Here is a 15128-nt window from a genome sequence, read left to right on the forward strand (position 1 = left end):
TAAGGAACATTGATTGTAACGAGTACTCTGCAAATATTGCCCATACTCAATTATTGGTCACCAAGAAATGGCAGATTATACACTAGCATAAGATTATGAAGGAAGTATGTTTACCAATTTTTTTACTTTATCAGTTAACAGGGAAAAAAAAAGAAAGATAGAAGAGCCCATTTCAGTTAAACCAGTCTAATATACACAAACTTTGGAGCTCATTTCTGTAGCATTTTTACTCACTCAAACCCATGTTCTGTGTGAAAGGCACCAGTCACAGTTTGAACTTGCCTCGAAGACCATCTCGAATGAACTGGCTTGAGTTAGGCACTTCCGGCACTTCCTCCTCAGAACCATTTGTCCACACGAAGTACTTCTTACAACAAGATCTCTCCTTCAAATGGCATTTACCAAGCATCTTCCCTTATGCCCTGCTCTGCATCTCCTGCCAAAAGACGACAAACCAGACTACTGTCCTTCAGAAAGCTCATCCCTGTCTAGCTCTCTCAAATGTTCCAAGGCATCCAACTGAGCAAAAAATTACAATATGTACAAAGGCAATCTGGATTGGTTGACACAACATTTCTAAGTTGGATAACATGGTTCCTCATCTTTAGCCAAAGCCAAAACACTCATACCAGCAAGATGTACTGCTTTTACAGAAAACCTGTAAAATAAAAGTACCTCACAGCATAGCAGTAGAAATCTTACCCAGGATATTATATTAATATGCGTTCATATCTCCCCTAACCCAATACAGTGACTTAGTTCTGGTTTCCATTTCACTCACTGCATACAAATAAGGCTGAACTATCAGTGGTGAACTGATAACTTTCTGCTGTAATTTGGCGTATTGCATGATGATAGCAGGATCCACCATCTACCTAATTACTACATACATCAAAATCCATCCCATGGTGACTCATCCAGTTTCAGGCAAAAAAAAGTGAAATAATTTGGGTTGTTAGATGTTCCATATTATTACTTAGCTGCTTTGAATTATGAGTTATAATTGGATGTTAATAGGAATAAAGATCTTGGATTTTCTTCTGCAAGTAGGAAATGCTGTAGTTAAGATATTCTTCTGCACTTGTCATTGTAAGTTGAGATGTTTGACTAGGATGTTTATAATAGAGCCCTTAGTTAGCTGCAGCCCTTTCCAGTAAATGGAATTTATGAACTGCTTGCAAGGACATAGATTTCCATTTGGAAGTGAAATATTAGTGCACAGTAATTAGCTTTATTCTTGTGATTAATGTATTGCTTAAGCTTTTGTCTCAATAAGTACAAGTCAATTTTATCTTTTGATAAGTCCCTGGAGTCCCATACCCATAGGAGTCTGACCATTTTTCTCTCTCTGATATTCCAATCATCTTTCATCAAGATATTTATTGCAACTGGAGTGTGAATGATGCTAAGGTTGCATGTGACACCACATGTTATTAAAATATAAGCTCTATTGAGCAGTGATACAATAAAATACTTTTTTTTAAATTTATTATTGTTAAGGAAAGAAGAATGGTGGCAGAAGCATAATTGCTGTCACTTACTTGGGTGATCCCTTGGAATCAAAGATGTCTTGCCTTCACTCCATTTCTAATGAGTGGAAGATGTCTGCCTGAAATAATTTAGTCTGAGATGCCCAATACACAATAGCAACCATGTGATCATGATAGTGAGATTTTGGTGAATTGTCTAGGCAGTACAAGCTGATGGGAGACTAAGCTCTTCTGCATACTGTGGATGCAAGGCATACACCTATTTTAACTATTTGGCCCATTCTATCAAGCTTCATGTGCCTCTAGTACCTACTGCACCTTTATCTTTCTTTTAACAGCTACCTTCATTCGTTTCTGTTTTCTGCTGCCTTCTTCACTCTTCTAACCCCTTTCTTATTATTATGAATTCCTATGCCTTTTACCCACCCAACCCTGACCTACTCTCATTCTCCATTTGTCTATTACCTGTTGTTTTCCACTGACCTATCAACCCATCTTTTTGAGGCATCTTTGTGATCGTTGATCATTCTCACCATACAATCCCAGCAGCAGCAGCATTTTAAAATATAAACTTTGACCTTTTTTTAAAAAAAACCTCCAACAATCTTCAGCTGTCCCCCTCCACACACCCTCATATTGGTTGATTCTAATGATCTGCATTTGGGTCCAGGTAAATTATTTCCCAGGCAAGTCAAGACACATTTATTCTACAATAAGGATAGCCCCTCACTTGGCTGCCTCCATAAGTTGTGTCTCTGTTTCCTGGAGTTAGAGAAACATAGCAAAATACAACACAATATAGGCCCTTCAGCCCACAAAGCTGTGCCGAACATGTCCTTATCATAGAAATTATCTAGTGTTACCCATAGCCCTCTGTTTTTCTGAGCTCCATGTACTTGTCCAGGAGTCTCTTAAAAGACCCTATCGTATCCGCCTCCACCACTGTCACCAGCAGCCCATTCCATGCACTCACCACTCTCTGCGTTTTTAAAAAAAAAACAACTTACTCCTGACATCTCCTCTGTACCTCCTTCCAAGCACCTTAAAACTGTGCCCTCTCGTGCCTCTGACTATGCACACAACCAATGCCACTCATCATCTTATGCAACCCTATCAGGTCATCTCACATCCTCTGTCGCTCCAAGGAAAAGAGGTCGAGTTATCTGAAGTTATCTCTGAATTGAGCTGGTTTTAAAAAATTGACAACATAGGACTAATAAAAACATGGTGTCTGACTTGGTAATGACTATTGCCAGTTTCAGATCACATAACGTTAAATTGTATTACTTTTGATATCATTGGATTTATCATGCTACAGTAATGTTCCTTGTGGTTGGAAATCTTATGAGTTCTGTATCACGAGCTCCTGTATGAAAATTAACAACAATATAGATAGCTGAAAGTAACCAAACTTTTATTTTTGCTGGAAAAAGAGATTTCTTTTGCATCAAAGCTATATTTTTTTCAATTTTAGCCATATTGTACTTATGTGTGTTTAAGTCATAGATTAAGACTGTCATTTTAATCACTTAGTTTCTATCTCTGCATCTTGGCTAATCCTGAAATATCCACATCCCTGTCTGACACTTTAGGGTTCTCAGGTCCTTATTTCAACTGCTGCTAAGGTTTCTGCCCTACTTCATTTAGTTGAAAGACAATCGCTAAGCAGCTGTATTTTGTTTAAACATTTACAATATTTTTCCATTGAAGATACAAGGAATACATAGCTGAGCAGTCTGTATTTCCAAGTGAAAGACAAGTTAATACCTTGTTTATTATATTTCATCTTAGTATTTATTACATTTTCCATGTTAATTTGGATTCCTAATATTAATATTCTCACTGCATTAATTTTCATTCTTTCCAGGTGATGGCAAAATCATATCAAGAAGCTAAAAGTTTACTGAAATCATCATTAGTGCGTCATGGTTTTGGTACCTGGCTGGCCAAGAGTCCAAATGCAGAAATGTTCCATATGCAGTGATGAGGCATGCTGAGGCAAAACCTTGATTACAAACTCTAAATACAGTTTCTTTATCATCAGGGTACTGTTTACTCTCATTTAGAAGAGATTCAAATAGATCTTTTGTGAAATAATGAGCAAAGAACACATTAAAAATTCATTATATCATATGCCTGAATTCCCCAGACCATGCATTTAATCATATAACAACTTTGGTAGCTAAATCATTTTCTTTGGATTTGTCAACTTTTATCAATACACATGTTCCTTTTAGTCTAGTTGCTGCTTTTCAAAGGCAGACTGATGAGCTATACAATTTCATTACTAATGTTTCCTGCAATACAGCCATAGTAGAAAAGTAATACAATGGTAGATATTGTGGGAAATTTTATTGTTTCATTGTCTGTGAAATAGATTATTCATGTACAATGTTAGCTAGTTCACTGTTACAGTATTTGAGTAATTATTAGAGGTACACAACTAATAATTAGAACTTTAGTCTACAGAGGCATTCAGTTGCTTGAGCAATTGCGCAGTTTGCATCAGACCAATTCTGTATGTAATATGATAGGAAATGTGATTTTTTTTAATGCTATGGAGTTAAATGTGAAGTTAATTTTTCCATAATGTAACACAAGTAATGGATAATTTTTTGATTTTAAACAAGTCTTCAAAATAAACCTAGTTATCTTTACTAAAATGTTGACCAGATTCACCAAATGTATATTTAACTATGCTCATACTGTGGGGAAGAAACTGACTTCATATAGGCACTCAAAGTGATAAAATCATGACAAGTCATTCCTTGTTTAGAGAATAGTTAGAACTAGATACAAATCCTGTCACTACATCCAGTCTGGTGTCCAGTTTTTCCACTTTCTTTCATCCTTTTGTCAATGTATCTTCTCTTCACACCTACATTCAAAAGTGAATTAGAATACAGCAATGACGATATGAAAATGCAACTTCAAGATATGTTTTTATGTTAAAATTGATATCAAATATACATGAGATGTTTTCAGGACAGCAGTAAGTTATCACTTGATGGATGTGATATTTCTTGCTCCAGTCCTGTAAAGACTGTATGACTCATTTTGGATCACCATTGCTTCTTGTGCACTTTTGAAAACATTTATTTAGAATATAATTAAATCTGTACAAAATATCAAATGTTCTACATTTTTGATTACACATCAGTGTATTAAAACAAGATTAATGGCATAAATATTTGTAATAATGTTAATAGCTGCAATGCCCTTATGATTTGAATGTTCTGGATTATTATTCTGCACCAGAATAGTGTTAATAATGTTCCTGACTTTTCCTTCCATAGTAGAAAGATACAGTTTCTAATTTATCTGCTTAACTGTAATTTGAGGAAATAGATTATTTTCCATTTTACTAAAGATTTGCTGAAATGTTTCAGATTGAGCATTCCTTTACTGAGTTCCTAGTTTCAATAAAATTCACACTACAGCCAGTGCTATGAGAATTCATGGAATGATTATTGTGCTATAATTTGACAGATATGAGATTTGAGCACTTTTCAGCCTGAGCCTGATGACAGTGGATAAGGATGAGTAACAGGGAGGGAAGCTTAGAGGTGGGTGTAACAATGTCTATATTGGTATGCATTTGTACATATAAAATGCAATCCTGATTTGAAGCAAGTTTCCAACAGTTTCAAATTTTTAAACTAATTGTTACAGGCTAGTCAAGGAAGTTTTTTTTTTCTCTCCTGTTCTCAACTGTCAAATCACCATTCTTCAGATCACTGCCCTGCTCCTAATTCATTCACTGCATATGAGAAAAATCAGTAAGAACCTCATTTAATAGCTTAGGATAATATTAGTCTAGGCCCAATTTTTTTTTTAAATCAACTGCACTCACCATTGATGTTTTCAGGGAAGCACAATCTGTTGTTGTGATTGGTGGCAAAAGCACAAGATTTTCTGGATGTCAAGTGCCTTGGTCCTCTGCTGTTTATGGCCAACAGGGCCAAGTTGCTGTTCCCAGCATCGCTCCTGCTATGCTGCAAAAAAAAAACCCTGCTAAATAGCTAGGTTTTGAGGTGTCTGAGGCAAGAGTAACTCCATTGGCATGAGGCAGATGTCACAGGCAGAGTCAGTGATACACATTTTAGTTTGTATAAATCTATAAATGCATCGTGGTAGGTTCTCATTAGCGCTAGAAATTCAACTGTGTCATTCACTGTCCTTGCTTTTGTTTTGAACCTGATGTAGCTCTGCAGTTGGGTTCAATTCAGTCACTCCATAGTATTGGGCCATTGGCCAAAGACAATTCTTGTCTAGGAAGAGCTTGTGTTTGGGACTCTGCTGAGACTCCAGTCAGAATACCCCCAGTCTCAATTGAGAATCGTCTTTTCATTTCAGTCAGAAGTCTGTCTATAACTAGACAGAAACAGTCATCAGAGGATGTGACAGGTGTGCATTTGGTTTGGGTCTTAAAAACAAAATCATGTAGGGGGTGGGGTGGCTGGGCCTGTCATTTCATGTGGTCTGCTCTGCACACCGCCCTTGATGCACAGGACCCTAGCTCATGTCTGAATTTCACTCCATGATTCCTCTCCGTTTTGCTGAGAGAGCATCGATAGCAGACTGAGCCAAGTCCACAGTGGATGAAAGCTCCAAACTGGGAGATTGTAGCTGGTCTGACATGAACTTGGTGGCTCAGAATAAATCCTCAAACTGAGTAAGAAGTAAAGCAAATTGCTCGTCAATCAGTCCATTTACAGCTCTGGCCTCCGTTTTCCTCCGTGCATTTGGTTGACCCATAATATCCTGTAGGGTAGCTAGAATGGCAGCGAGTGATTTCCTTATAGCCCACAAAGCTGTATACTGCGATGCCCAGCGTGTATTTGACGATTTTTTCAACTCCACAGGCCCTGCGGTTGATTCCATTTCTCTCCGTTCCTTCATCAAAAGATCGTGGACAATAGAGTTTGAAAAGTTGTAAAGCAGCTGCACAGTTTCAAAAAAACTCAACTGCTTGTTGTACGTTCCTCACAACATCCACTGAAACAAGGTTAAGGCTGTGAGCAAGGCAGTGTATATATAATGGCTGTGGGACCTCTTTCCTGAACCTCTCTCGTACCCCGTTATTGCACACGGGCATCACTGCCCCCGTCATGACACTGACCATTCTGACCACTCATGCATTCTTATCAACACACTGAGCGAGTGTCTGTTCAATGCTTTTAAGAAGCGACTCTACGTCCAACTCTTCTGCTGGAGTGAAGGGCAAGAATTCTTCAAGCACTGTTTCGTTATTCAAATTCTGATACTTGCCCCTTTTTACTCAAGTCTTTACATTCATCCACCATAATGGCAGAATGTCCAGCCTCCTTGATTTCTGCACTAATTTGTCGTCTGACCTTATCTGCCATATTACCCATAATTTCATTTTGGATATCGTGATGGGTGTTTTTTGCATTTCCAGGATTGTTCTCTTCTTTTTAGCTACAGTCTTATCAAACTGCCCAATTACATTGAGCAACTCGAACAAAGTTTCCCCTATTGCCAGATCCATCATCCTCCCGGAGTCCTCGCTGGGCAAAGCCTTGGCACGCAGTATAGCGTAGAGACTCAACCACCGCTCTTATATACTCACAATTTTCTTAATTTTGAACCGTTTTGTTTTCTCAATATGAATTCTGTCCATGCCTCCATAGCACACTTATGAGCAGCACTTCCATGGTGGGTTTTGAAAGCTGTTGTAGCTTTCCGCTAACCGGTGACAGTAAAGGTAGACTCAGAATGGAACCCACGTCCTCCACACAGGAAATGCATGCATGCGAAGCAGAACGTAGTATTTTTCGTGATCGAATATTCCAGCCAGGAGTACAGCTCAAACCAGCCACGAATAAAACTCCTTTGCTGATTGCCAAACCGCTGCGAAGGGTACTTTTTCAATGCTGGCTGACATCGCTGACAGTATCCCCACTAGCACTAAGAGCAGCTTCGTCCACGTTCTCTTCCGAATCCCATTCCATTTCTTGTTCCTCTACTTCGCCCTCACACTCCTTCGATGAACTGCCGTCGTCCTCATCCCCACTTGCTTCTTTCTGCATGTCACTTTCAATTAAGACAGGCTCCGGCTGAGACTCCACTGATTCCTCTGGATGAGGTCGTTTTCTCACTAAAAATCGATCCATTTTTCACGCCGCCCAGAATAATGTACGCGCTAGGCCCACGCTAGCTTGTAAAAGCACAATGTGCGTGTTTGGCATCCGTTAGTCTCACGAGAGCATGGATCATCCTGCACAATGTATGTATACTATCAATCTCTCGCGTGAGTGACATCACCACCTGAAGTGATCTGAGATCAGCTTAACTGATCTGAGTGAGGACAGCAACGGCAAGACATTCAGACTGGATCTGACCTTAGGCCAGCACAGAGTTTATAACTTTATTGTTGCGTGGGTGCTATGGTAATTGGGGGCGCTGTTTCATTAGAACAACTGGAAAAACAAACTGTACTCAAAACTATACAGAAAGCAGCTGTAATTTGTATGTCAAAATTTCAGTTAATTTCTTGGTGGTGCTATTGTAATTTCTGCTGGTGCTATAGCACCACCTCAGCGCCGCCACTGAACATCATTCTTAAACTAGATATTTGAAACTTTGAAAAATTACTCAAAAGTCCGCACTTGCATATCATTATTCTGTATGAAAATAACCGTGGGACTGCAATAATATAGAACTGTTAAGAATATAAAATAAGCAACACCCTACAGCCAAGTCTAAAACTACAGTTATAGGCCTTATTTGTGTGTGTTTACCATGCTTTCCTTTATTCCATTTCTTTATTATTTTGATTTTTACTACTCTGTTCTTTCTTTGATTTACCCCAGCTCCTTTTACTTAGCTGTTTTTTCTTTCATGGCCATGGTTCAGTATCTAAGTGGGAGTAATTTCTAACAGTAGTCAATTTGATTTAAAACCTGCTATTTTTTTTAAACCAAGAAAAATTACTAGACGAAGAATGTTATTGACACCGAATAATTCAAGTGTGGAGTTACTGCAGGGTCAAATACAACAACAACTCCTACAGTCTATTTGTGTTTCAATGGGTGTAGCGTTTAGAAAAAGTAAAAAAAATATCATTGACAAATAGGGCAGGGCAACAATGTGGTTGGGTGTGGTGAATAGAAGGTGTAGTGCAGGGGTAGGCAACCTATGGCCCGCCAGCAAATATTGGGATACTATACTTATCCGGCCCGCGAGCGATTTTTTTTTCCTCATTCTGAGTTTTTCACGCGACCACACTGATAGACGTGCATGGCGTCTTGTTACACTAGCCCCAGGTTCCGTTTTGTTCCAAATCAAACACTGGTATATACGGATGGCAGGAAGGCAGACTACCTTATTAATATGTATTTGATACTCTCCATGCACGCGCAGGTTTTCAGATGGGATCGTTCAAATTTGTACACAGAAACAGCATCACTGTGTTTTAACAAGAAATCCACGCTAAATATCCAGATATTTATATGTGCTACGATACTTGTTGAATAACTCGCGTTTCGAAATAAAATCAAATAAAAAAATTCCAATGACAATGAACGCAAAACGCAGGAAGTTAGACACTGAGTGCTGAAATTTCCAAGACACTTGGACACTAGATTACTTCTTTATCGAACAAGCTGGGAAACCAGTTTGTCTCATTTGGCTAGAAAATGTTGCTGTGAAGAAGGTGGCAAATATCAGGTGACATTACGAGACCCGCCATAGTGGAAATTTTAACAAGTTTACTGGGCAAGCAAGGAAAGATGAAGTTGAGCGAATGAAGGCTAGTTTCGGAAAACAAATGTCATTTTGTTGCCAAGAAAAGCAGTGAAAATGAAGGTAATACCCAAAATGGAGAGTTTGTCAAACAATTTTTACTGGCAGTGGTGGATATTGCTTGTCCAGAAAATAAATCATTATTTGCATCTATCAGCCTGTCAGCAGATTTAAAAAATTGTGGGAGTACCAGCTTCAAAAAGGAAATTGTGCACATCTTCCCACTTTTCAAAAGAGTAAAGCACAAGATCCAGGCATTTTTGTGAATATGGTCCAAGAATTGAGAAAAGAGTTTTCATCTCGTTTTGCAGATATTTTCACTTGCATGCAACTGAGTTCAAGCTGTTTGCTACTCCATTTGATGTGGAAGTGGACACTGCATCAGAAATTTTTCAAATGGAATTGACTGAGCTGCAGTGTGACCACATATTGAAATTGAAATTTCATTCTGAAAATGTGTCAGTGTTTGACTTCTATAGAAAATATATTCATCCGAGTGGGAAGTATCCTAACTTAGTGGACCATGCAAAAAAGATGGCATTATTGTTTGGCAGCACTTATCTGTGAGAGCAATTGCTTCCAAAGATGAAGCACACCAAGAACCATTTGCGAACAAGATTGACTGATGCCCATCTGGATAATGCCTTGCTCTTGGCATCAACAAGTCTGACACCCAATATTGAGAAGCTTTCAAGCAACAAACAGCATCAAGTTTCACATTGATTTATCAACTGTTTGCATTAAATTTTTCTTTTTTATTATACTTAATTTACCACCATTCAATGTATCATGTTCATACGTTTTATGTTTAAAGATTCTTTGTGTCCCTTTTTTTATTTTCAATCTTTTTTATTGCTTTAAAAGAATAAGGATAAATACAAGTCAGAGGAGAAGTTATCTCAAATACTTATTTCAATAATAGTACAAAGAAAGGAATATACTCTGTCAAAATCATATATAGTGTTACGTACCCCGTAACTGGGTCACTTACCAGCAAAGATAGAGAGGTCCGTTGAAGTCTGATGATACTATTTTTAACAGTATTTATTGATAAAAATACACAAAAAGAATATCAATGCAAACATACAGATAATATACGTCGTCAATACTAAATCTAAAAGCGTGGGTATAATAATAATCAATAAGGAATAGCTCTATCGTTGTCTAGGGGATAATGTATTGTCCGATGGAAATATAAAAGTCACTTTAGTTCATTCAAGCTGCAGCTTTTTGGTTGGAGAGAAAGACGGGTTAAAACTTGCCCATTCCTTTTATGATGTCAATCCTTCGAGAGTCGTTGGGAGTTGATTTCCCCGTTGTTAGCTAAAACCGTTCTTCCGTGATAAAGGCCCACCAATTCTGGGGCAAATGGAAACGGATGCACGTGGCCTTCCCACCGGCTTTTGCTATTACGGGATTGCCAGTGTTTCTTCTGGTGCGTCTGAGGGGCTGTTCCCACAGACCCTCTTTTATCCTGACTCACGGGGTCTCAGATGTCAATCAGGTTGAGATGATGCAATCCCTCCACCAACCTCCCTCTCAGTTCATTGCCTGGGGCTTCGATGCATCGTACAGGATTCAATACACAATTCTGTCTCCAAGAGACAATAGCTGGTATCAATGGTTCCACCTTTTGGAGGCCAGGACACATTCCAAATTCTTTGTGGATTCTGCATGTCTTTCTCTCATTTCCTGGGTCTCCTGAACTGACTCAATAGTGATCTTGTGATTCTCAAAAAGGAGGGGGGGGGGCTACCCCGCACTCTTCGGCCCCTCAGAGCTGTGGCACATTTGTAACAATAGTATTAAGCTAATATAAAGGGGAAAAAAATCACATCTCCTTTTAACAATTCATAAAAGAAAAAGACTCAAAAAATTTCTGTTACTGACAGAAAAAAACTCACTAAACTAACCTAAAACAAAAAAAAGGGAAAAAAAAGGGGACTGGGCAGTCGATTTTGAGAATACAATTAAAAAAAAGGAAAAATCCTTCTGGTCAAATCTAAAACTTCGCGGAGAAGAAAAAAAGATTAACTGAAAAAGTAAAACAAATTAGATCATATGAAAATATTGAATAAAAGTTCGCCAAGTTTGCTCAAATTTAAAAGATGTATCAAACATCCAACTCCTAATTTTCTCCAAACTTAAACACGTCATAATGGAGGAGAGCCAAAAAAAAACTGGGTGGATTGGGATCCTTCCAATACAATAGAATAGCTCTCCTAGCCAATAAAGTTGAGAAAGCTATTGTACGTTGAGCGGATGCTTCCTTTGGAATAATCCCAAAGATTGCCGTAAATTAATTGGGTTGTAGGTCCAAACCTATGACTTTTGATATAATTCTAAAAACATCTCTCCAAAAACTATTTAACTTTATACTTTATGCAGGACCAAAACATATGAGTTAAAGTAGCCACCTCAGTGTTGTATCTGTCACAGGTGGGATTTATACTGTAATAGAAAAAATACGTGCTCGTTTATCTTTTGATATATGCACACTGTACACTACCTTGAACTGAATCAAGGAGTGACGGATGCAGATAGATGAATTGTTAACTAAATGTCAAATTTTATTCCATTGATCATCTGAAAATGACTCTTGAAGTTCCAATTCCCAAGCACATTTAAGTGTCCTTTTAATAGATTCAAAAGTTGCCTTGATTAAACTAAACTGAGTTCTTTGATTACTAATTGGCATTCTTGGTTAAGCACAAATGATTTTCTAGCATGTGTTATTCATTAATTTGAGGCAAAACATAACTAGATGTACTTAAATGGATAATTCCCATATTTCAAAATTTTATGGCATTTATCTGGCCCACCATCCGCTCATTAATACGCGATCCAGTCCACAGAGGCAAAAAGGTTGCCGACCTCTGGTGTGATGAGTAGAAATTAAAACTGTTTCTGACTTTGTAATTACATAAAATTACTATCACAGTTACCAATGTATTTCAGGAATTGTGTAGTTCTGTTGCCATAAGCCTTTAGTCGAATTTATTTATGGTCAACTTATCCTAATTTATCCTGAGGAACTTGGAATAACTGAAGGTTTAAAATCATCACTGCTATAGTTAAGAACTGATCAATATTCAACCAGTTAAACTTATTACAATGATTGTCAAAAATAATGCCCTCTTAATGAGCTACCTCAGAGAGAGGGGCAGATGTTACTGTATTCGGTTTTCTATTTGCTTAATTAGTTAGCTTTGTTACAGCTAAATGAAAAAAATTCAGAAATAAACAGCAGCTTCTCAGTTTATATTCTTTATGCCTTGACCACACCCTGCCCCCAAACCTTAACTTCTCTGCATCAACATTTGCTTTCTTTTTCAATAGGGCTCATTTTGCACATGGCAAAATGACATCTAAGGTTCTAAAGACTAGCCTCTAGGTGGTGCAAATAGATTAGATTGACTTTTGTGAATTAAATTTATTTCTGGCATGATGTACAAAGGTTAGATGTGGTGATTTTAAAGGTGTCACAAGTTCTTTTGTTCCATATTTATCAGATCCAAAGATTTTATTTCACATTGCTAGACATGAGGAAAGGTGAAATTAAAGTAGTATTCCTGGATCCTATGGTTTCTGAGGCTAGAATCCATTATTGATCATCCAGTCTTTTTCTTTGAAAGAGACCCTATGCAGTTTCCTAGAAATGCATAGACAGGTCACCATTTCACCCAACAAGTCCATTCTAGTTTTATTCAAGTACAGACCAGCTCCCCACTGTCTTTTTTCCAAAGTCCAGGAGTATTGTTTATAATCTTTCAAGTACTTACTCCTATTGAACACCACCTGAGGCAATGCATTCTAAGTTCTAATGCTTGCTAAATAAAAATAAGTAGAAAATGTTTTTAGGGTTATTTTTTGTTATGTTCCTTTTATGTGCTCCAGTTTTGACCCCCCTACATATGTAAACATCTTTATCTCCCACATCTACTGTAGAGCCTTCATTATTTAAAATAATATCAGGTTGCCTCTCAGCCAGTTCTGTTACAAGAAAATCTCTAGCTTTCTCCAAGCTACCCCTATAACAAAAGTCCATTAATCTTTGAATTATTCTTGCATCTTTCTTCTGCATACTCTAAGGCTTTTTACATCATTTCTGATGTGTAGTTCCCAGAACTGGGCAAAGTATTTCATCAGTGGCTAAACCAGTATCTTATAATCATTATTTCCTGATCTCACGAGTGGACAAGGGAGTCGCGTAGGGAGCGATCCATGCAAAAAGCAGAAAGTGGGGGGGAGGGAAAAATGTGTTTGGTAGTGGGATCCCGTTGGAGGTGGCGGAAGTTACGGAGAATTATACATTGGACCTGGAGGCTGGTGGGGTGGTAGGTAAGGACAAGGGGAACCCTATCCTGAGTGGGGTAGCGGGTGGATGGGCTGAGGGCAGATGTGTGGGAAATGGGAGAGATGCGTTTGAGAGCAGAGTTGATGGTGGAAGAAGGGAAGCCCCTTTGTTTAAAAAAGGAAGACATCAATGTTTCCTCTTGGCCAATTTTATATCCTGTCTTCTACTGCTGCCTTTATTCAGTGGGTTTTGTTTTTGATTATAAGCCGATTAAGCAGCTCCTTATCTAATGCCTTTTGGAAGTCTGTGTGCACTAATCAAGTCTTTAGCAAATTCAGTGGTTTATCCTGTTCAATTTTGAATACTTCAAATGACTGTCAATTCTGCCATTGGTTATGATTCATAATTTTTCACATCATTGCAATTAATCTAGCCAACCTGCAATTGCTGAAATTAATCGCAAACTGTTTTTGGAGTGTGATATTTGCAATTCTCCATTTATCAGACACGATCCTTAAACTAGTGTTTCTGTTTTCACCTATGCTTCCCCAACAAAAGAGGGAGTGAAAATCTTGCTCAGTATTGATGATTTCCCAAGTTACCAAAGTAGACAACTGCTTTTTACATTTGTACACCAAGTCATAAAGGTAAAGCAGCATTCAATGAGTGAACAAATAATGTTATCCATGTCAAAAAAGTGCATTATTGTTTCTCAGGATGGGTCAATAATTGCTTCCTTTGGAGGGAATCCAATAATGCAAAGTTCTTTAAAATCAAATGAATAGTTGATTGTTGACTTAAAGAATAACTTGAATTATGGTTAAATCTAGTTTTTATAGCATATTAAAATACTGGTTCCTGATTTTAATGGAAATTTGGCATTGCATTTGAATTTACTGATTACAATCTCACACGTATCTGCCCCTCTACTGTCAATGCTGCCCTCGCCCATTCTCCTTCCTCTACCATTGATGCTGCCCTCACATTTTCTCCACTTCCTGGACATATATCGTCCTGTTGCCATAATAGGGACAGAGTTTCCCTTATCCTTACCTACCACCCCACAAGCCATTTCATCCAGCACACCATGTGTCACTCCCCACTGGTCTCCCTCCTGGCACTTAACCCTGCAAGTAGAGTGCCACGGTAGTGCAGTGGTTAGCATGACACTGTTACAACTTGGTCCATTGGAACTGAGAGTTCAGTTCCAACATTATTGGTAAGGAGTCTGTATGTCCTCCCCATGGAATGCATGGGTTTCCTCCAGGTTCTCCAGTTTCCTCCCACAGCCCAAAGGTATACCGATTAGTAGATTTATCGATCATTGTAAATTATCCCGAGTAGTCTAAAGTTACATCAGTTCGACTCTGAGTCTGTTCCATACTGTATCTATAAATCAGTAAGTGTTACACCTTCCCCTACACCTCCTCCCTCACCACCATTCAGGGCCCCAGTCAGTCCTTCCAGGTGAGGCAACACTTCACCTGCATCACGAGTGAATCTGCAGATGCTGGAAATAAGTAAAAACACAAAATGCTGGCAGAACTCAACAGGCCAGACAGCATCTATGGGAG

At 38.3% G+C, this 15128-nt stretch overlaps 1 protein-coding gene across 1 annotated transcript in view; it reads left to right on the forward strand.

Annotated features, from left to right (window-relative positions):
• adad1 (adenosine deaminase domain containing 1 (testis-specific)) overlaps nucleotides 1–4703 on the forward strand; it is a 64367-nt gene extending 59664 nt beyond the window's left edge. The window contains exon 12 of the mRNA XM_059963380.1: nucleotides 3358–4703. Within this exon, the coding sequence (XP_059819363.1) occupies nucleotides 3358–3474 (117 nt within the window). The 3' untranslated portion in view covers nucleotides 3475–4703. The remainder of the gene's footprint in view (nucleotides 1–3357) is intronic.
• Nucleotides 4704–15128: the final 10425 nt, after the last annotated feature.

This window comes from Hypanus sabinus, chromosome 3 (assembly GCF_030144855.1).
Source record: "Hypanus sabinus isolate sHypSab1 chromosome 3, sHypSab1.hap1, whole genome shotgun sequence".
Lineage (NCBI taxonomy): Eukaryota > Metazoa > Chordata > Chondrichthyes > Myliobatiformes > Dasyatidae > Hypanus > Hypanus sabinus.